The 22,643-nt window shown below is 39.7% G+C and overlaps 1 protein-coding gene across 2 annotated transcripts; it reads right to left on the reverse strand.

The window, feature by feature from the left end:
• Positions 1-615: 615 nt before the first annotated feature.
• LOC121868359 (PIH1 domain-containing protein 1-like) lies at positions 616-22,363 on the reverse strand. Of its 2 annotated transcripts, XM_042368877.1 has the most exons (7): positions 22,251-22,363; positions 17,632-17,713; positions 3,246-3,431; positions 2,878-3,024; positions 1,563-1,861; positions 1,121-1,258; positions 616-981 (listed from the first exon to the last, which is right to left on the reverse strand). In XM_042368877.1, exons 1-7 carry the CDS (start codon positions 22,323-22,325, stop codon positions 946-948), a joined length of 963 nt encoding a protein of 320 aa, XP_042224811.1. In that variant the 5' UTR covers positions 22,326-22,363; the 3' UTR covers positions 616-945. The 2 variants fall into 2 exon arrangements, with proteins under 2 accessions (XP_042224811.1, XP_042224812.1); XM_042368878.1 differs by lacking the exons at positions 17,632-17,713; positions 22,251-22,363 and adding an exon at positions 7,037-7,067.
• Positions 22,364-22,643: the final 280 nt, after the last annotated feature.

Raw genomic sequence — 22,643 nt, forward strand, 5'->3', positions numbered from 1 at the left:
ATGTGACGTCACATGCTTTTCGGGTTTGTTACCCCCTAGATCACTGGAGGGAAAAGTTTTGTGTCTACTACTGTATACCTTTTGGGTATTAGTTGCAGCATTAGAGGAAGGCAGACTAATAATATAAGATTAGTCCCAGTCACTAATGCCAAATCTCCCAGATCTAAACCAATAGCCAAGTGAGCATTGCTCAAGCAACCCAATTTTGTGCCTCAGCCACAAAATGGAATTTTAGGATAAATCTTTTAACTATTAAATGAAAAGTACTGAAACATACAGTATCATCCTTATCTTTACAATAGAGTAATGACCATGGATGTATTATGAATATTATACCTGAATGAGTTATCCATTTACTGTATTATGGCACCCTAATTTGTGAGTGTAAAGGTAAATAAGGAATGTTAATAAATACTTCACACTTTCAAATGCTGAAAATGATTTTCCTTGTTATGTCTCTCAGTAACTACATTTTAAACAATGAACATTATAATGCAAGAGTAAGTAAAATATATATGGCAGGTAGAGAACAAAACATTTGTACAGAGATTCTAACCCTTTCTCTCGCTAAAAAGTTTCTCAGTTTCCTTATACAGAAATAAAAGCTGTGTAGAATAAAATATGTTTAAATGTTTATTTTAATTGTTTGTTTACATATTCAGGACAGGAAAAAATTGTAAAAGTTTAAATTCAGAATAACCTTTATTGTGTAGGATATTCAGCATCAATTTTGAAATGTAAAATTATAGTGGATGTAATAAGAGCAAAGTAAAGTAATGTAAAGGAAAAATCTAAAGAGCAAATAACAGTGGAATCTAAAACCATACCTTTTGAAGATAACTTTTGCTTTCTCACAATTGTCTCTCCAACTCTGAGAAAAATAATAATGAACTCATCTCCTGCTGAATGACATTAAAAGCCTCAAGCAAGCCATTACTCCTGGCATCACGTATGAAGAATTGGAACTCTAACAACAAGAACCTGCAAAGAGAAAATGTAGCTACTCAAAAATGGCTTTTTAAGTGTTATAGCAGCAGACTTTTGAGGTAAGTGAATTGTTTGAAATAGTAAAATTGTGCTCAAGTAATATATATACAGAAACAGAAAATCTCATAATTACCCTTGTAGATGTAACAAAGTGAGCTTCAGCATTATTACTGTCAAGGGATAGTGGAACAAACACATCCAGGAGGTTCTTGGGACTCTCGACAACCAAGCGATCTCCACCAACATCTACGACAACCTCATGACCTGTCACCTGTTATTTACAAAGTTTTATGCTTGTCAGTGATCAAATATCATACAAGTAGCTATCATTAAAATATAAACAGCATTATACAACAAAATATACCCATTTCTCACAACACATATAAAAGTTGAGCGAACAAAAATTAATCAAGTTTACACATTGTTTGAATATCTTGTAGCATTTCACTTTACTCACATAGGTAAGTTAGTAAGCTCACCATCTGTATTTATTTTAATGGACAAATTATGAAGCTTGCCTATGTCAAGATGCAATAAAAAGAAAAGTGTTGAATCTTCACTGTAAACTTACTAACCATACTGGGTAAATTAATTTCAGCTATTAAGTTTTCTACACCATTTTTATCAGGAATTTTTTTCATCAAGAATTTGGGTTTCTTTTTTTCTATTTTCACAGGGCTTGAAGTTAAGGTTTTTGTGGATAATTCAGTTATTAGTGGCTGACTGGGGGGAGCAGTGCCTGATGAAGTTCCTGGTATGTCCTCTGGATTCCAGTGTCTCGCTTTACTTAGTTCTTGCACCAGAGGAATATTTGTACGAACAGTCTGCTCTGGAATGCTTCCATGGTATTTTTTGTTTTTCATTACAATCCATCCTGTAGATTAATAGTAACTATATTATTTACATTAACAGTTGCTGTATTTCAATAGTAAAGTATATGTATTCATACTGGTACCTGGTAAAGTTTATCACTTTCAGATCATCCGACCAAGACAAAAACAGGAGTAAGACTTTCACGTCAATCTACTTACAGTACATTACTGTACTCATTATACCGTACTTATATATACAGTCGTGTCTAGAACTTAAAATTTTTCCAAGCAACTATTATCATTTAATAGATATGACAAAGTATCAGATTGGCAATTGTCACAAAGTTTCATTTATGATATGAATCAGAAGATCAAAGTTCAAGGGACTAACCCTGAGGTGGCTTAGCACAGAAAATCATCAGGATCATATCAAGGTGCACTATAGCACTAAATTTATGAAAAATATGTTACCAATAGCTATATTCCAACCTCCAGCTCCACTTTATTCTAATATGTCTGATATTGCTTTGAGTCTTTCCAAATTTCCTAGGACTGCCAAATGTTTCCTCACTACTGTACTCTGTTCAAACTTGCCATTTACTCAATGACCAGTGGGCTCATGTAAGTGAGTATATTACTATTAAAACAAAAACACACATAGGCTGCTATTTATTACTTGTGTTTTATACCTTGCATTATTTGATTTGAGTCTTTTAGGCCTATATTTTAACTCGGCAACATATGACCTAAGCTGTCGCGTCGCCAGGGATGTAATTACCACAATCAATCAATTTCCCCTTCACTTGTGAATGCTTCAGATTCACGAGTCGATACTCTCAGGGTTCACACCCCACGGGTTGACAATGCTGAATGTAACAGTTGGAAAAGCCCCCAACTGTACCTGGATTAGCTACAACAATTAAAATCTTGACCTCTAACCTCAGATACAGACAGACAATAGTATATAATCTTGAGTATGGTAGGACTCTCTTGCTATAGTATTCTAAACACCATAAAATTACAGAGTACAGTACATTTACCTACATACAATGAATAATGTATCATAATCTTTGCTTACCATTTTTGTCTACTTTGAGTGAGTACTTTTCCTCTAACCCCTCTAAAGTAGCAATCATGAAGAAATTATGGAAGAGTGGATTGTCAGTCATCTTGAGGAAAAACTGGGGGCTAATAATGACATCATATGCAACACACGATTCACCCGCTGAAATAATCAGAAAATTAAATTCTCTATCAGATTCTGCAGCCTTCAATAAACATCTAACAAATCCTAAATATTATTCACACCACCAATTCCATTATGTGTATGGAGGCACAAACTGTATTGTACTTTGGGCACCAACGGCCCTTTTGTATGATTCATATCACTTAGAAGTTTTACATTTACTTCACTACCCACTCTTCCTCAATATCACATCATCTTACATTTGTCCTTTTCATAGTGGGGCTGGCCGATGGACATGGGCACACGAAAATCTGATGGGGCCTCTGATTCCAGGATGGTTATCAACTCTTGGTCAGTAATGTCCTCAGGAGCTGGGATGGCATCAGAGGTGCAAACATTGATGAACACTTTATTCTTCTGGTCATCTCTGGTCTTCACACAGATGCCTGCAACAAAGTCATATTCTTAAATTTTTCACATTATCAGTAGTGGGTGGGTCCAGAGACTGTATAACTGTGAAATAATAAGCCAAAGGATTCCAAAGCCCAATCAACAGTGGATTTGTCTTGCTAGAATATAGTTGAAATGACCTCCAATAAAAACTATGTACATGCAGTGTAGGTCATTAAATAAAGGTAAGAACTACTGTACTGAAAATAAAGTTAAGAAAGAGTAACCTTAAAGGATTCCACACCACCAATAAAACCCCAAGTGGTCCATTATCAAGATCAAATTCAATGCACTGTACTCATCTTACAAAATAAAATAAAAGTCGCCCTTAAAGGAGTTCAAAGGTGTAGTGCACTGATCAAGATAGCAACTCATAAACAAGTCAGCCGATATCAAGGCCCCACCCTGAAAGAAAGATTCCAAAGACATTCAATGCAAGAATGCCAAAGAAGACAATGACGCCATGGAACTACTCCAGACATCTAAAGTGAGTTTCATAGCATTTACTGTAGGGTATTATTGCAGTGTATGTCTATAGTGGGTACTCCTGAATATTATTTACATTATACACAGTGATACTATTAAAATTTTATTAGCGATTTAGTATTTTTAGGTTAGGTTAAGTTAGTCAAGGCAGCACAATTTCAATTAAGGTCACTCAAAATGCATGTCAGGTCAGGTCAGCATAAGAAAGTGGGAGAAACACCAGGGAAAGAGGTGTATGAAAGGAATGACAGAAGGACCCCACAGAGCCAGAGAAAGGGAGAAGAGTGGGAGGAAGATATACGTACAGTTTGAATACTAAAGGGAAGACATGGAGGGGTAGGGAAAGGAGAAGAAAAAGGAGGTTAAGGGAGGAAGCAAACAGGGGGATGAGATAAAAATTATTAAGTTTAGAGTCGGGGAGGAAGAAAAGGATTAGGTAAAAGAATAGGGTAAAGGTCAATGTGAGGGAAGGAATGAGATAAGGTGGTGATGTGGGGGAGGCCAGTAATGAGTGGTGATCCAGGCACTGTCCCTAACACACATAAGTTCATTCTCTCACACACAAATTTTGAGGTTCACCTAACCGACTCCAAGTGTGAGCTCATTCAAGACCAAACTTGATCAACACTTGCGTAGGTTCAAGTACATTCTGGAGCCAGTATTTGCCAACAGTGCTTAACAGATGTGACCAACAGCCTTAAGCAGCTAAAAAAATGATCGGTGGCAAAGAGGATAAATTAAAGTACAATACTGTATAAAGTATACACACCACCCAACATTAATAGTGCGGCATGGCATGTGAACATGAGCCAACATCAACAGTGTCAGCCAATCTGACGTTCATTCAACAATGTAAACATCCTTCCAGAGCCCCGTACCTACTACCCAAAATATACGTGACTAATAGTCCAATAACTGCCAATAAAAAGTAGACTTTTCACATCAAATGCGAACACCTGCTAAGGCACCAAATCAAAGATGAACGCCATTACTTTCAGTGAAATAAAGAAAATTTGGGCACAATCGCCTCTTATCACGGAATTTCTTAATCCATGTGCATAATAGTTTATTTAAATGTTATGCCAAAATTAAATGAAATACCAAACTGGAGGAGTCAGGGTAGAAAGTAACCGTAAAGTGGTCAAGACGAATGTAAAACGTGAGAGGAAAGAGCAAAAACAATACAATAGAATAATTCCTGTGTAAATAATTTTTAACAAAATTATTTGCACTAATCTAAGAAACACCGTACTGGATGTGACTTCAATTCTTAATTCAGAAAGTTTATATAGAGGTATTATGTGTTTAGGAATATTGGACCTACTGGAGTACAGCTACCTTCCAGAACACACTTATATAAGCAATCTAAGTACTGTACTGTATACAACTGAAGTCAGTGTTACGAAATACGATATCAGGAAAAAAGGAGTGCCAGTGTACTATCGAAAACAGGTGACGTCACTAAAAGTGGTGCGCTGGTGCCACATAGACTATCGATTGCAAAGATAACACCTAATTTAACAAAACAGATCAAATACGTTAATTATAATAATTTCACATAAACAAATAAGATCCAGTTACCAAACGTGAAACGTAGTTCAACAATAATTACATTAGGTTCTTCCTGAACTCGATATTTGGCAGTCATACATACTCTTAGTCGATAAATCCTGACCAACTAACAATCACAATTAATTAATGAATACGGAGTAAACTAAAGGAACGAAAGAGCGTCATACAAATTCAATGAACAATATAAAAATCATTATCCTGGGATGACAACAATAGCCTTGACCGGACACAGTTGGTGGCGGATCACAACCTCGATTACAGTACCACCTTATCATCACAACATTGCCAGTCCCACCAAGGTCGTTTTCATCATCTTCGTCTGTCTTTGGTTACAGAGTGAAGAAGATTGATGAACTGATGCTCTCCCTACATCGTAACACACAGTGAAAATTGTAAGTTAAGTTGAAATAAGAGAGAGAGAGAGAGAGAGAGAGAGAGAGAGAGAGAATCATGCATGAGGAAAGGGGGGAAAGGAAATCGAAAAGATGAAGAACAAAAGAAGAGTGTGAAGGGGAAGGGGAGAGAGAAAGAGAGGGGGAAGGAGGAAGAGATGGGGGAAGGGGGGAAGAGATGGGGGAAGGGTGGAAGAAAGGGGATGGAAGAAGAGATGGGAGGGGGGAAGAGAAGGGAGGAAGAGTGGATGGGAGAGAATAATGTACAGCAAAATCGCCGCGTCATCCCACCTTGCACACACACACACACACAATGTCAAGCTGGGGTCCATGTTTGCCCACTTTCACCTCTCCCCAGTTACCGAAGGCTATGGAGAGAGAGAGAGAGAGAGAGAGAGAGAGAGAGAGAGAGAGAGAGAGAGAGAGAGTACATCAATCGTTCAGCCTATATATCATGTGAGAGGCGTGGTAAATGCACAAAACGCAAGACCTTGTGTTCGTCACGCCTGAGGAGAACTAATCAGGGTGAAAATTACAGGGTGCGTCATAGCTGCCAATCAGGAACAAGACGATGCTTTCTTAATCAGTGAGTGAGTTGAGTATACAGAGATGTTAACCTAGCTTATGAACCTATTGGAGTAAAAAAAAATAGTTTTCTCTGCGTTATCTATGAAAATTTCTATGTAAAGGCGGTATGGAGTTTAGCGCCGTCATATATACATACATACTGTAAATGTACTGTACCTTATCAGACTGAGTCAAACACTATATCTCTCTAGGGACACATTGGTGGAGCCCAGTGTCATTATGTGGTCATATACAGTTAAGGTTTGGTAACATTCTCTACCGTAACACATTAATACTATATGGGGCGGCTCCTCCCTCCAGTGGTCCCCGTTACGTGCCGCTGTGGCCCGCCAGGTAGAGTTACATACACACCGCGTTACACAACACCACGCTCTGGCCTCACAGTAATCTATGAAAAAATTACTCAACTACAAAACCTTATGTAAATACACCGAAAAAAAAATTTATAGTATATAATAAATGACAGCCACTGCATTATAGTTCAGATATACTAATTTTGTTATACACTTTCCTTGTACGATAGCGTAGATAGGCCCAAGTACCAACACCCGTCCCAACTGTACCTCCCACATGCTGCATGTCGCTCACTCCAAAGATCCCTGTCTGTCACTTTGCCTCTCATGGATCGTTTACTAACGAATGAAATCAGACGGGTGTGTCCTCTGGCTCACGTTTAGAGGTTGAGGGAGTGGAGGACGAGGTGCGGGAATGGTGGGATACAGCGGGACACAACAGGTGACACCTCTTACTTTCCCTCTCAAGAGTAACAGGTGTGACGGTGAGGGTAAGCGAGGCGAGGCAACACGTTTCCTGCTCCTCGTTGTTCCTCACACACCTATCCCCCCCCCCACACACACAATAATATGAAATATATACTGAAAACATGACTTATACATTCAGACCCATGACACTCACCCACCAAGCCATCCTCAGCACAGCCTAAAATAAACCATATAAAAAAAAATGATCAACATCTCATCAAGAACTGCACACTTGCCGATCACTGGTAACTATACGGGAGGCAGCATGCCCTGACCCGACCCCTTTATATATTTACCCATTAGGTCTATCTTATCACAATATGACAACACGCTATCTAATTATAGCCTCTACTCGACATGCTGGGGGGACAATATCTCGAAATAATGAGGTCATATCGTGTTCTGCCAAGCCATGTGGGATACAAATCTGAAGCGATTCGGTTAGTTTAGTTTAGGTTAGGTCATCATTAGCTGGCAGTAGACATTCTGGGAATGTGACATTTTCATAGGAGACAAAGAGGACGCGCGCACGCACACACACACGTGCAACCCAAGTCACCTGCGAAGTAAGACCCCTTAACCAATCTACTATGAATGTATATATTCGTGTTTTTCTTGTGGAGGTCAATGAAATGTTTAATTTTAGAAGCGACTTTTGAGTCGTAATTCCTGTCACGTGTTGTGTAATGCATCTGAGATCTAATAGTGTGTATGTTCCCTGTTTTCAACATTACCATCATTTATTATTATTATAATTATTATTATTATTGACGTTGTTGTATTATTACTATTATTGTTGTCTTATTATTACTGTTACTTTTACTTTTATCCTCTTCGCCACTTATCGGCTCGTTCGCCGCCCGGGCGATCGGTCACGTCTCTGTTACGCACTGTTGGCAAATACTGGGCATGCACCTGCTCCTGAATGTACCTGAACCCGCTCCAGTGTTGGTCAAGTCTTGTCTTGAAAGAGCTCACACTCGGTGCTGTCACAACACTCTCTGGTAGATTGTTCCAAGAGTTTACAACCCTCACTCCGAAAAAGTTGGCCCTCACGGTTTTCTGGACTTGCGGCTTCTTCAATCTTGAGCTGTGACCCCTTGTGGGGCGAGCGTCCGCCAGCTCCAAGTAAGGAAATCGACTGAATTGTGCCCCTTGAGATGCTTATACACCTCAACAAGGTTCCCCCTTGCCCGTCTGTAGTATAAGCTAGGCAAGTTCAGGAGTTCCAATCTCTCAGGGTAGCTGAGGTGCCCAAGTGCAGGCACCAGTCTGGTGGCCCTCTTTTGAACATTTTCAACCAACTGACAGTCCCTAGCATATCTTGGGGACCAGATGGGGTGACAGTACAGTACTCCAGATGGGGAAGCACTTCACTCCTGAAGATCGTTACGAGGGACGGACCGTCTAGATATTGTTGTTGTTGTTGTATTATTATTGTTGTTGTTAATAACATTGATAGACAAACATTTGGACTCTTAGACACTATACATGCAAAGTTTGTGGAATCGAGCACCCTGAAAAACAAAAACGTTAGTAACCAATGGCACATCCTCCCCGGTGACGTAATTATCAAGGGAGAAAAGGCGAGGGAAGAGTTCCTTATAGAACGAAACTACGATTACAAATGGCGAGTCCAGAAGTGCTTGTTATATGGATGCAGTTTGCAAATCACACAACCGGCCGCTCTCTTACCCCAAATAAGTGTGTGGTGTAGGAGGGAGGGACATATGGTGTAGGAGGGAGGGACATCTGGTGTAGGAGGGGGGGGGGCATCTGGTGTAGGAGGGAGGGGCATATGGTGTAGGAGGGAGAGACAATTGGTGTAGGAGTGAGGGACAAACTGTGTACAAACTAATCTTTAAATAATGATACTCTCACATCTTTCCTTATACTGAATATATACTTATAATTATATACAAAAACAACAGTGGAGGCAGGAAGGTATACATGTTTTGCTCGCACGCCAACCCACTCTCTGTGTACTGTTCTGTATATGCATATTAACATGTGTTGACTCCACCCCACTCCCTCTCTCTATCTCGCAAACACACACACTCATCCTTGGTAAACAGAGACCTTATGAAAAAAAATAAGTGAAGGGATAAGACGCGTTTACTAACTACACACTAAACCGTACTTAATCCGGCACCGAGTAATCACGAACAACCGGGTGAATACGGTAAGAACGAGGCTGATGAAAATACCACGAGTCGTACCCGAAGCGTTTACTAATAAGCTCGCGGATTCGGTTACATTAAGTTAAGGTTACATGACGATAGCTTATAGATTAAGGGGTTCGATTAAGTTAGGAGTAAGTTACGATAGCTTAGGTTAAGTTAGACTGAGTTGGATTAAGTTAGTTATGTTACGATAGTCTAGGTTAAGCTAGACTAGGTTTGTTTAGGGGTACGTTACGATAGCTGGGTTGGGTTGGGTTCTGGGTCCGGAAAAGCCTGCATACCACCATAAAGACCGCAGCGACAACAGCAGAACCCCAACAGGTGAGAGATAGGTAACAGAGGTGAGAGAGAGGTAACAGAGGTGAGAGAGAGGTAACAGAGGTGAGAGAGAGGTAACAGAGGTGAGAGGAGGGTAACAGAGGTGAGAGGAGGGGTAACAGAGGTGAGAGGAGGGGTAACAGAGGTGAGAGAGGGGTAACAGAGGTGAGAGGGGTAACAGAGGTGAGAGGAGGGGTAACAGAGGTGAGAGAGGTAACAGAGAGGTGAGAGAGAGGTAACAGAGGTGAGAGGAGGGGTAACAGAGGTGAGAGAGGGAGGTAACAGAGGTGAGAGGAGGCAGAGGTGAGAGAGGAGAGAGGTGAGGAGAGAGGGTGAGGGAGAGGAGGGGTAACAGAGGTGAGAGAGAGGTAACAGAGGTGAGAGAGGGGAGAGAGAGGTAACAGAGGTGAGAGAGAGGTAACAGAGGTGAGAGAGGGAAGAGGAGGTAGAGAGGTGAGAGAGGGGTAACAGAGGTGAGAGGAGGAGGTAACAGAGGTGAGAGGAGGGGTAACAGAGGTGAGAGAGGGGTAACAGAGGTGAGAGAGGGGTAACAGAGGAGAGAGAGGGTACAGAGGTGAGAGGAGGAGGTAACAGAGGTGAGAGAGAGAGGTAACAGAGGTGAGAGAGAGAGAGGTAACAGAGGTGAGAGAGGGGTAATAGAGGTGAGAGGAGGGGTAACAGAGGTGAGAGAGGTAGAGGTGAGAGAGAGGTAACAGAGGTGAGAGAGAGGTAACAGAGGTAACAGAGGTGAGAGAGGAGGTAGATGAGAGAGGTGAGAGAGAGGTAACAGAGGTGAGAGAGGGGTAACAGAGGTGAGAGAGGGGTAACAGAAGAGGTGAGGGGTGAGAGAGGGGTAACAGGTGAGAGAGGGGTAACAGAGGGGTAGAGAGAGGGGGTAACAGAGGTGAGAGGAGGTAACAGAGAGAGAGGGGTAACAGAGGTGAGAGAGGTAACAGAGGTGAGAGGAGGGGTAACAGAGGTGAGAGAGGGGTAACAGAGGTGAGAGGAGGGGTAACAGAGGTGAGAGAGGGGTAACAGAGGTGAGAGGAGGGGTAACAGAGGTGAGAGAGGGGTAACAGAGGTGAGAGGAGGGGTAACAGAGGTGAGAGGAGGGGTGACGGTGTATTGGCGAGCGTATCAGGTAGGCGATACAACACACATACAAAATAAGAGAGTCGCCCTGATGATGTACTGGACAGCCTGGGTGTGAGACATACTCGAGGCCTGACGATGTGACGGAGAGGATGATGGCAGGTTAAGGTGGGTGGGTGGGTGGGTGTGAAGGGATACGGACAAAAACCCCACTTTGATATTAAATCTTACCATTACTGTCCTCACTTCTTGAGACCTCAGGGGACCCGTTAGGTTAGGTTGCAATAAGAGATATTTTCAAAGTGGTTTTGTAAGAAATTAATAAAAACTCCAAATAGATTGTCTTATTTTTTTTAACCTGAGGTAAATGTTGATGCTTATATAGTTTTAGTTTATTCTTTATCAGGTAAATTACATTTCATAATGTTAGCTATTAAAAACTATAAATAGATTTTGTTTTATCTTTTACTGTGAGGGGATTTTGTCCATTGTGGGTTTTGTCCAGCAGAGATGGGGTTTTTGTCCGGTAGAGGGGGAGTTTTTGTCCGGTGGGGATTCTGTCCTGGGGTTTTTGTCCTTGGGGATTTTGTCCGGTGGGGTTTTTGTCATGGACCCGTGTGTGAAGCTATGAGCAACTTTCTTTACGCCATTTGCCTGTCTACCCAGCAGTAATTAGGAACCTGGATGTTAATCGAATTGCGGATCGTGTTCCGGGGTAATGGTTAATCAGTGCAGTTGGCGAGTTGTCCGGTCTTCTCGGACTATTCGTTGACACTGGGTCAATCAGCACGTTAACCTAAGAGTGTGGTTGTTGTGTTGGCGACAGCTTCTACACCTTAAACAAATTCACGCCTAGGTGGCCCTTGGGTCGGCCATCCTGTTACACGAGGGGCAACCATTATTATTATTATTATTATTATTATTATTATTATTATTATTATTATTATTATTATTATTATTATTATTATTAGTAGTAGTAGTAGTAGTAGTAGTAGTAGTAGTAGTAGTAGTAGTATATAAATATTTTTTTGGGTGTGTGTGTGTGTGTCATGTAAGCTGAGTGAGTGCCAGGGCTACACCAGCTCACATTGCCATCATCCTGTGGGCTTCACTGCTCCTCGTGACCTGACACATGACAAAGTAGCGGACAAGAAGTGACCTGGAAACCTTATCATATCGCCATCAGACACTCCTTGAGCCTAAGTGATTCACTATCTTCCTGATAACTAGGCTAGCTACCACACACACACACACACACACACATAACACCATCTGTGAGGGAATTACTACACCACGTGAGGGCCCTCATAACACCATCTGCGAGGGAATTACTACACCACGCCAGGTCCCTCATAACACCATCTGCGAGGGAATTACTACACCACGCCAGGTCCCTCATAACACCATCTGAGGGAACTACTACATCACGTGAGTTCCTCCTAACACCATCTGGGAGGGAGTTACTATACTACGAGTTTGCTGTTCAACACCTACATTAATCTGTATGTTCACTGTATGTTCCTTTACCTTTCTCTAATGAAGGCTTTTGTTAAACCACCAATGTATGTAATAAGTCATTTATGTCCAATGTATATTTTCAGCCTTCGGGCTGCAGAATTTTTTCAATAAACCGTTAATTATTATTATTATTATTATTACACAATGGTCCACCCACCACACACCATGATCCTCCCACTACACTACCACACACAATGGTCCACCCACTACACTACCACCCACCATGATCCACCCACTACACTACCACCCACCACACACAATGATCCACCCACCAAGAGAACTAACTGGCTACACGTACCACTGGACCTCAGACTACAATATAATACACAGGACACTGGAATAGAAGTTTTACTTTAAGATGTAACCCCTACCACCAAGGTTATATTGTATACATCCCGGTGATGGTTACACATAGGGTACAGAGGTTAGGCCAAGATAAGCTGGGTTTCATGAATTCTGACTGCATATCGTGTCGAGGTATTTGTGAGTGACTCTTGGGGTTTGTGCCACCTCACAAGCCGACATCGTTTTGCCTGCCTCTGTGACAGCAAATACTGACGTTTGGAAACTCATTCAAAATCCAAGAAAATGATTGAGTTGACTGATGCCTTCACGGGATATCTTTAGCTACCAATCCCCCTCATCTCTCAGACTTTCTGAAGAATTTAATGACCAATTTTTAAAGTATGATTTCCTCCTCCTCCTACTCTTAATTTAAATGCTACTATTACTACTACAACTTCCATTACCACTATTTCAACTAATATTTCACGCAGGTCAGGGACCGATTCAACAACTTCATCACGTTCCTACCTACGGCCGCCCTACTTACAGGTCTCCCAAAATTATCAAGCCTATCCAGATTCAGAAGCAGTTTTATACATTGCCAAGTATCACAAGGTAATATTTCGCTGCCCTTGTTATCTTCGGCCAATGCTTATATACGTATGGAAGTTGGAATTTTTAATAACCCAATACAACACAGTGAATAAGACAGAGGAGTTACTGTAATAAGGACAGCTGCTCAGTTACGACCAGCAAGATTCAAATGACAACAAAGGGTAATACTGTAGTTAAATTATGTTAATAAGTAAGGACAGGGAGAGATAGTGAGGACAGGAGACAAGGAGAGGTTCCAGGGAGATTGGCAGAGCCCGCGAGATAGCGTGGGCAAGACTGGAGAACCTTCCAGCACATTTCCTGCGCTGTGGTGTGGCCTTCTTGCTACCCATAATGAGTCAGCGTTATCATCCCACCACACACAAACCTCACCCTCACAATGCTCTGGTCATACTAATGAATTAATGATCCTACTGCCACGATATGACTATCTACTCATTTACTTATTATTTGTTTACTTATTTACTCATCTACTTAATGTCTACTTATTTACTCATCTTATTGTCTACGTAATTACTCATCTACTTATTGTCTACGTAATTACTCATCTACTTATTGTCTACGTAATTACTCATCTACTTATTGTCTACGTAATTACTCATCTACTTATTGTCTACTTATTTACTCATCCATTTATTACTTTACTTATTTACTCATCTACTTCTTATTCATCTATTTACTATTCATCTACTTGAGTTTAAATGTCCAGACTTTTAGAGATCTGTCGTCTGTTACGAATACCACCTACTGAGAGAATTTAGCGATTTCTCACTATATTTCACCAAGAGATATTGAATGATAGTGGTGAATGAATCAGACCCCGCTGTGCCTTATGCTACCTATCCCAGATGTTGCTGATATGACTGTGTGCCTCATTTACACATCGTTTCTCACTTTTATTTTATTTTTTCCAGTTCTGTATTTATTTACGGTACTTTTTTTTTTGCTCCCTTGGCCCGATGTGGGTTGGTGACCTGTGTCCGGGTAGGCTAATACTCGAAAAAAAGATATAAAACAATTTAATTATAAAAAACTTAACACCAACGAACAACTGTATAATTATGTAAATAAAACTTGACATATAGGATTCATTAACGATTAACTCCTTTCAACAAGAGTATCCCAAGAGAACACTGAATCAAGGGTTAAGATATCTGATATGGTAGCCCCTTCATAAGTTAACTCCTTGAGTACAATAACCTAGTTTATTGAGTACTCGGAGAGAGGGGGGTCAGGTTAACACACACAAGGGCATGATACAAGAGACGTGATGCACAGTATTGTATTATGGTGCAGGGAAGAAAGTTTAAGTCATCCAGCAACAGCAGCCAGAAACAGCGTGGGGCAGCCTTCCCCAAGGTGGTGAGCCACACCTGCCAGGTCTGCCTGGGATCGCTATTCACTACCCACCCGTTTCCACAATCGGGTCACACTATTACTGCTAAAAACAACATAAAAGTATATCCCACCGTCTGAGCGTAATGTAAAACCCGTTCACCACTGAATGGTATACTATTTACCCATTCACAAACATTCTCTACCCCAGTAAACAGTTTTAAAGTGCGACAAACAAAGGACCCGGGTGCTTCCTGGGCGGAGGGACCACGGTCGATAGTCCCGGGACGGTCATGGTGACGCGGCAACAATCCCAGTACAAGTGATAAGTTTTCTCACACCGGCATATGATGACTCATGAAAGACTTCCTTCTTTCCATATAGTTTTTAATGCTGAATACATTGGTGATATTGAAACTTTTCTCAAGAAATAACTATTATCACCATAATAAGTATCAAAACTGTACTACAAACAGTCCTAGTTATGGGCTCATGAATCGGTGTTTCCGGAATCTGTACTATATTAAATACTCTTATGTCATTTTTACTGGGGACACGACACGATTTAGGCGAGTCTGTCTGTGATTTCATCGATATTGCCCGCCATCTTTAAGTTGTTTCTTCTGCGACCTAATATCTCCGTCAATTTTGTATTTCATAATGTATCTATGTGGCTTACTGAGGTAACGACAAGGAAATAAAAGCTTAAATGATGTGATAACTTTACGAATTCTTCAAGCTAACTTAAGGCAGTTCACGACACAAACCCTCGAGAATTCCGACTGTGGGCTGTTACTCCACGGTACCAGCACATATTCAAGCAGCAGTTAATATCCTTAGTCATCAACCTAAGATTGTCAGCATCCTTAATCATTTTGCTGTGGATTGGTAAGCTTCCTAATAATAGTCGGCAATTTTTTACGCTTGCGTTTGGTAAAATCGTCATGCAATTTCACACAGATTCAACATGTACACAGACGGAGCAGGTATACTGTACAATGTACAGTGCAGGTATACAATGTACATAGACAATGCAGGTATACAATGTACATAGACAGTGAAGGTATACAATGTACATAGACAGTGCAGGTATACAATGTACAAAGACAGTACAGGTATACAATGTACATAGACAGCAGGTAACAATGTACACAGCAGGTATACAATGTACAGTGCAGGTATAAAATATAAATAGACAGTACAGGTATACAATGTGTACATAAACAGTACAGGTATACAACGTGTACATAGAAAGTGCAGGTACACAATGTACATAGACAGTGTAGGTATACAATGTACAATCAAAGACGAAAGTCGTGTCTCGGTTTTGTCCCAAGATTAAATATAACTCGTGAAACATTATGAGAGCCCCCTACCACAAGGCGGAGCGCACCAAAGTTTAGACCTTTGGCATATATTTTCACCAAATTTCACGACACGACTTTTATCTTTCATTGCACATATTGCAGGTATACAATGTACACAGTGCAGGTATACAATGTACACAGTGCAAGTATACAATATACATAGACATGTTTTTGTAACGTATTATCTACAAGCAGTTCACCAGATAAGCAAGTCAAGGTTGCCTATATTTTTCACAGGATACATTTGGGATACGTTTGTTATCACACCTTGAAGGTTAGACACCCAGCTTATTTCACCTGATGATTAAACACCCTAATGGTAACCTAACCCAGTCTCCAGGTAGCATTGGGTTGTTTAATAAGCAGGTGAAATAAGCTGCGTGCCTAATCTTTAGGTGATCCAAATTCTAAGTAACATTTCTTTCTCCTACAAGATGTTAAGAGAAGGTTAAATTCCCTGTGTAAATAAATTGTAATACAGCTTCCCAAAGGCTATCTTAAGGCAAGCCCAAATAAAAAAAATCTAAATAACATCAAAATTACATTACAACCACCACCATAACTCAAACCGACAGTGTTTGCGACTCGCCATAACTTATGTTTCTCAGTGATCCCCTGATATAGTCAACAATTTCCGAGTCACGAGCAATGGTGAAAAACAGCGGCCTGAGCCATGAAACTAGTCAATAACATCACAGCCAATAGTGATACTATCACCTAGGCACCTGAGAACCTATTAATCTATTTGTGGCTTTACTAAGCTTTCTGACAACATAAATCATTAACCATCCAGGGTCAACACAACAAGGTGGTGGGGACCATTTGAGAATAATTTCGTCATGTTACACCACACAGTGACACACACCTACTGTACAGTGATTGTTGTCCTGGGAACTTATTGGAGATTAGTTTCACGTTACACCACATGGTGACATCTACAATGACCATGGCCCTAAGAGCTTATAATGAACCACTTTCCCATACATCAGCTGAATTGGTTAACTTGCCCGATGTCCAAACCAAAATGAAAAAAAAGTGGCTTATCAAGATACTGTATATTATAACTCATCACAGTGAATGTGTTGATTATGGGAGGTGACATTATCTGATAACTGGCCGGCCAGTACCGTACAGTATCTGTCACTACACTACCCTTCAAGACATCCCCACCGTTTTGGTTAGCTATTTCAACATGACTGATCATCTGCATTAATAACCCCAAGGAAGCCAAAAGTGGGCGAAGCTTAATCCTTCTTCCTCAAGATCTTCACTTGGAATTACCCCTTAACCCCCTAAGTAAATTGTAAAATTAATTTCATTAATAACAAGACTTGTTTAAAAGTTCCAACTATGCTGTCCATTTTATCATCATTACTGTTTTACGGGCATTTCGATGCTTGCATGGGCTAGCCACAATTATCTGATGGCAGCTCTCCCTGCTGCACAGTACTCTTGCAGCCTCTCGCATCAAATTCTTATATCTGCCGTTATTAGTTATAACCTCTCCCCACGTCTTTTTTGGCCTCCCCCAAGCTCTCCTCTCCTCCCCTCCACATTCAAACACATGCACCTCTTGACCCAACTGGTCTCATCCATTCACTCCACATGCCCAAACCATCTCAAATAAGTACAGTAAATAGACAAACAAATAATAAAATAATTAATAGGTTCTACCTACACTTACCTGGCTTGGGTTTGATGGTAGTGGCTCGCTCATGGGGTGAGGCCTTGGGAAACAGGGTGTCAAGCTCCTGTGGCACATTTCCCTGAAGATATATGAAAAAATAAAATGCTGTACATTACAGTACAGTACTTTGAAATTTACAAGAACTTGCTGAAAGTGAAGTAAATATCAAAGAATGTTCAACACAGGTACAAATAATTTTTTTTCTTCACTAATGTGAAAACCTGATCGTGAACTTCATCCCCCCAGACTAGTGCATGAGTGGCCAAGTGAATGAGTGACCAAGTGAATGAGTGACCAAGTGAATAAGCATGTGACCAAGTGAATGAGTGAGTGACAAAGTGAATAAGCATATGACCAAGTGAATGAGTGAGTGACCAAGTGAATAAGCATATGACCAAGTGAATGAGTGAGTGACCAAGTGAATGAGTCAGTAACCAAATGAATGAGTCAGTGACCAAGTGAATGAGTGAGTGACCAAGTGAATAAGCATATGACCAAGTGAATGAGTGAGTGACCAAGTGAATAAGCATATGACCAAGTGAATGAGTGAGTGACCAAGTGAATGAGTCAGTAACCAAGTGAATGAGTCAGTGACCAAGTGAATGAGTGAGTGACAAGTGAATAAGCATATGACCAAGTGAATGAGTGAGTGACCAAGTGAATAAGCATATGACCAAGTGAATGAGTGAGTGACCAAGTGAATGAGTCAGTAACCAAGTGAATGAGTCAGTGACCAAGTGAATGAGTGAGTGACCAAGTGAATAAGCAAGTGACCAAGTGAATGAGTGAGTGACCAAGTGAATAAGCATATGACCAAGTGAATGAGTGAGTGACCAAGTGAATGAGTCAGTGACCCAAGTGAATGAGTGACCAAGTGAATGAGTGAGTGACCAAGTGAATAAGCATGTGACCAAGTGAATGAGTGAGTGACCAAGTGACCAAGAATGAGTGAGTGACCAAGTGAATGAGTCAGTGACCAAGTGAATGAGTGACCAAGTGAATGAGTGAGTGACCAAGTGAATGAGTCAGTGACCAAGTGAATAAGCATATGACCAAGTGAATGAGTGAGTGACCAAGTGAATGAGTCAGTGACCAAGTGAATGAGTGAGTGACCAAGTGAATAAGCATATGACCAAGTGAATGAGTGAGTGACCAAGTGAATAAGCATATGACCAAGTGAATGAGTGAGTGACCAAGTGAATAAGCATATGACCAAGTGAATGAGTGAGTGACCAAGTGAATGAGTCAGTAACCAAGTGAATGAGTCAGTGACCAAGTGAATGAGTCAGTGACCAAGTGAATAAGCATATGACCAAGTGAATGAGTGAGTGACCAAGTGAATAAGCATATGACCAAGTGAATGAGTGAGTGACCAAGTGAATAAACATATGACCAATAGAATGAGTGAGTGACCAAGTGAATAATGTACGAATCATTAGCGGCACCAGTTAAAATCCAAGGTGAGACACAAGAACCTACAGGGAGGTCCCATGATTCCTCAAGCCTCCTCCCCTCTTCTTGTCCTAATGTCATAAATGCAGTCAACAAAAATTAGACAAGAAAGTTTACTCTGCCACAAGGATAAGGACATTGATGTTATAATGCTATCACTGCACTTCAACACCAACCTTCTTTAAGAGCTTAACTTACATTAGTCCATGATCAATTTTAACTTAAGGGAAATAAAGATCTCAGTGAATCTTGGTAGAAGATTAGTTATTGCAGAATCACCAACCCACATCACTTTCAAGAAATTAAGTCACAGATCAAGATGAAATTATGTCAGACCAGGTAACTAGTTCTGTTGCGGTACAGTTTAGTCTGTCTCGTTACTCATGTTTACTCAGTCAATTGAAACAAATGAAGTAATATCGTCAGGGTTTATATGAGATGATCCGTTGATATATTCATAGGGATTGTGTGAGGAATGAGCACCTCAGCATATTTCACCTGATGATCACAACACCCTATTGCCACCTGGTGCATTAGGTTAGGTTAGACTTAAGACATTTAGTCATCAGGTGAAACAACGTGAGGCACCTAATCTTGATGTGATACCTTTTTGATCCAGAAGACAATACCTCTGAGATACCGTATTTACTATTAATAATGGCGGATGAACAACACCAACCTCATCTAACAATCTAAGGATACTTTTGCATTGGATTAGGTTAGGTTAGACAGGGTTGGTATAGGTGAGGTTGGTTCAGGTCACCTGTTGTCAGAAGAAAAGTCTTACCATTCAACTTCACTGCCCTAAGTCCATTGACAAAACCTCGAATGCTTAGCATGGAGATTTATAATGTCACACTAAAAAAATAAAGAAACTCACACTCACTTTTTCCTATCTCCCTCACTGGATTTGCACATTGTGTATTACAACAATAAAATCAGTAAACTTTTTTTTAAGAATATAACAATACATTGGCAACATTCTCCTTAACCTTAACATAGGGGCCATGTTTAATGACAGGGAAGCAAAATACTGCTCCAAAATATAAATTCCATCATATTAAGAAGAACATCACACAGATACCTTTTAGTATGATTTGACATGGAAACATTTCTAACAATACATAATACTATACAACCCATTTAATCTGACATACAGTACTAAGATAAGCAATGTGGTCTTAATATTCAATCAGTTCATCCCATACTGTATTTCATAGATTACAAATATCCATGAATTGCACACCAGGTGGTTATATGAAACAATAAGTGTAATCTTGAGAAAATGTGGTAATGATCTCCACATTAAGAACCTCACTTCTGTCAACAAAGCTCAAGTCTGGGGGGAGTAGAAATCAGTTAACAGAACAAGCCAGCTAAACTTAATCTCATGTCTAGAATACCTATACCTATACTCTATGTACAGAGTATAGTTTTAATAAACAAAATTCCACTAAGGTTTTCACCAATATATTTTCTCTAATGCAGAGAATGTAAATCCTACGTAGGGGCATGGGAGAATCTTTTAAACTTAATTTTAAGAGTTGAAATTAAACCACTACCTGTATACAGTACTCTATCCTTTTTAGAAAATGAAAAGAAAACCCAATGTTAAGTTGGGCCTGATTTAAGCATGAACATGAACACACCAATGAGCATTACTAAACTTTTGTAAGTTTTTGTTAAAATCAGACATAGTTCAGTGATAATTTATAATCATCATCCAGTGCATGACTAATATGCAGAGACATGTCTAACTACCACTTCACAGTGGTTAAGACTCTGAAGAAAAAGTCATCATTAACATTGCTGAGACACTAAATATTTCACGCAATCTTTTTTCCTTGTTACTGGATACCTACAAATTTGAAGGTACAGTAATAACCAAATTTTATTCTATTTGAAAACGGGTCAGCTGAATAGTTGGCCCCCATGTATGTAGTAAGCTATGCTAATACTTGCCCAGAGTGATCCGGCCTTAGCACTCGAGGAAATTTTTTCTATAGGTGGTAGAAGCTCTCTCTCTCTCTCACATTAAGAAAAGAAAAAAGTACACAAGGAATGGGTTTTGCATAATATCACTTTTTACAGCTATCACTAGAGAGACCAACTGCCCCAAGCAGCTAGTAAGCTGATAAGTTGGGAAATGATAAATAATAACAAAACCTTGCCATGCATGCCATGCTTAGACTGCAGGGATATACAGTATACATATACATATCTTTTTTGCCAGAAATGGCTTTTATTTAATTTTAAAAGAATAAAATAGAAAATTACTGTCCACTACTATTTTAGCTTAAGTTTGGTAGGTTAATTTTCTTAATTTTATAAATGATAAATTATTGAACGTAATGGTGTCTTAAAAAAAAGGTGCTATTATAGTGTGTGATCTACAAGATATTTAGCTTAAGTAAGCTTATGTTAGGTTAGGTCAGGTTAGATTAGATTAAGTTAGGTAAGGTTAGGTTACGTCAGGTTAGGTTAAGTTAGGTCAGGTTAGGTTAAACTAAAGATATCCTTGTAGACTGCATACTGTAGTAGCACCAAAAAAGTATGTTATTTTATCTTAAAAGAATAACAGAAAATACTATAACTGTAGTATCTTAGGTTAGGTTAGGTAAGTAAATTTTCTTTATTTCATAAATACTAAATTATAGATTATAGCGAACCAACCCTCGACCTCAAAAAGTAAACCGGGGAAAAGTGACAGCTCCCTCAGATATAGGAAAACAAAATACTGTATCGTAAAAGTGATATTATGCAAAACGTACACCAACCATTTTTTTTATTGCGGTAAAAAGTTTTATCTATGGAAAAATTTCCCCAAGATGGTGGTATGGCTCAACCATTCTCGTCAAGTATTACTTAAATATTACCACAAAAGTAGGTTTCATTGGTTCATGTTGCCTGTGAAAATTATTACATTCAACTAGGACGATAGTCTGTTTTATGCTATTTAACGTAACATAATCTAACCTAACCTGTTTTATGCTATTTAACACACAGTAGTGGTAATAAAGGAAATGAAACACATGATTTCTGTGGATGTCAACCCTATCTTACATGATACTGCCCTGTGTGACCCAATAGCAATTCACCATTTTAGTCGCTATCACTACAAATATGACCATATATCTAGTACAAGACTTCTGTTGCTCTCTTACCTCTAATATCAATTGTTTTCGTATAATATTATCATCAATTTCAAGCAGAGTAGTACTTTTGCTCTCGTCTTCCATGATCTCAAAGGAACATATAAAATTTTCCGAACTTGAAAGAGAAATATCGATCTAATATGAATTAATGTTGAATGTAAAATTACTTAAAAGTGAATAATTATATCTTCTAAGAATTATTTATTGCATTAATTTCATCAGAAGCTTTGAAAAAAAAAATTAAAACAGAGAATATAGATTTTAAAGGTATTTGCCCTTTAGTTGTGTGTTTATATCTGACGTCATATAAACGTCATAAATCTATAAAGACGTCATACTAGATCTGTGACGTCATAACCAAGGGGCGGAGTTGGTCGTGAGTCAACGTAAATATCTCGTCTC

Source organism: Homarus americanus, unplaced genomic scaffold (genome assembly GCF_018991925.1).
Source record: "Homarus americanus isolate GMGI-L3 unplaced genomic scaffold, GMGI_Hamer_2.0 scaffold19318, whole genome shotgun sequence".
NCBI lineage: Eukaryota > Metazoa > Arthropoda > Malacostraca > Decapoda > Nephropidae > Homarus > Homarus americanus.

What these genes read in the sequence shown, in the direction of transcription:
- LOC121868359 (XM_042368877.1), bottom strand. Translation starts at nt 22,325, where the DNA reads ATGGAAGACGAGAGCAAAAGTACTACTCTGCTTGAAATTGATGATAAT. An exon ending in TACCATCAAACCCAAGCCAG is followed by an intron (nt 3,432 to 17,631) that starts GTAAGTGTAGGT and finishes ACTTTGTTGCAG; the next exon opens with GCATCTGTGTGAAGACCAGA. An exon ending in CCACTATGAAAAGGACAAAT is followed by an intron (nt 3,025 to 3,245) that starts GTAAGATGATGT and finishes TGATTATTTCAG; the next exon opens with CGGGTGAATCGTGTGTTGCA.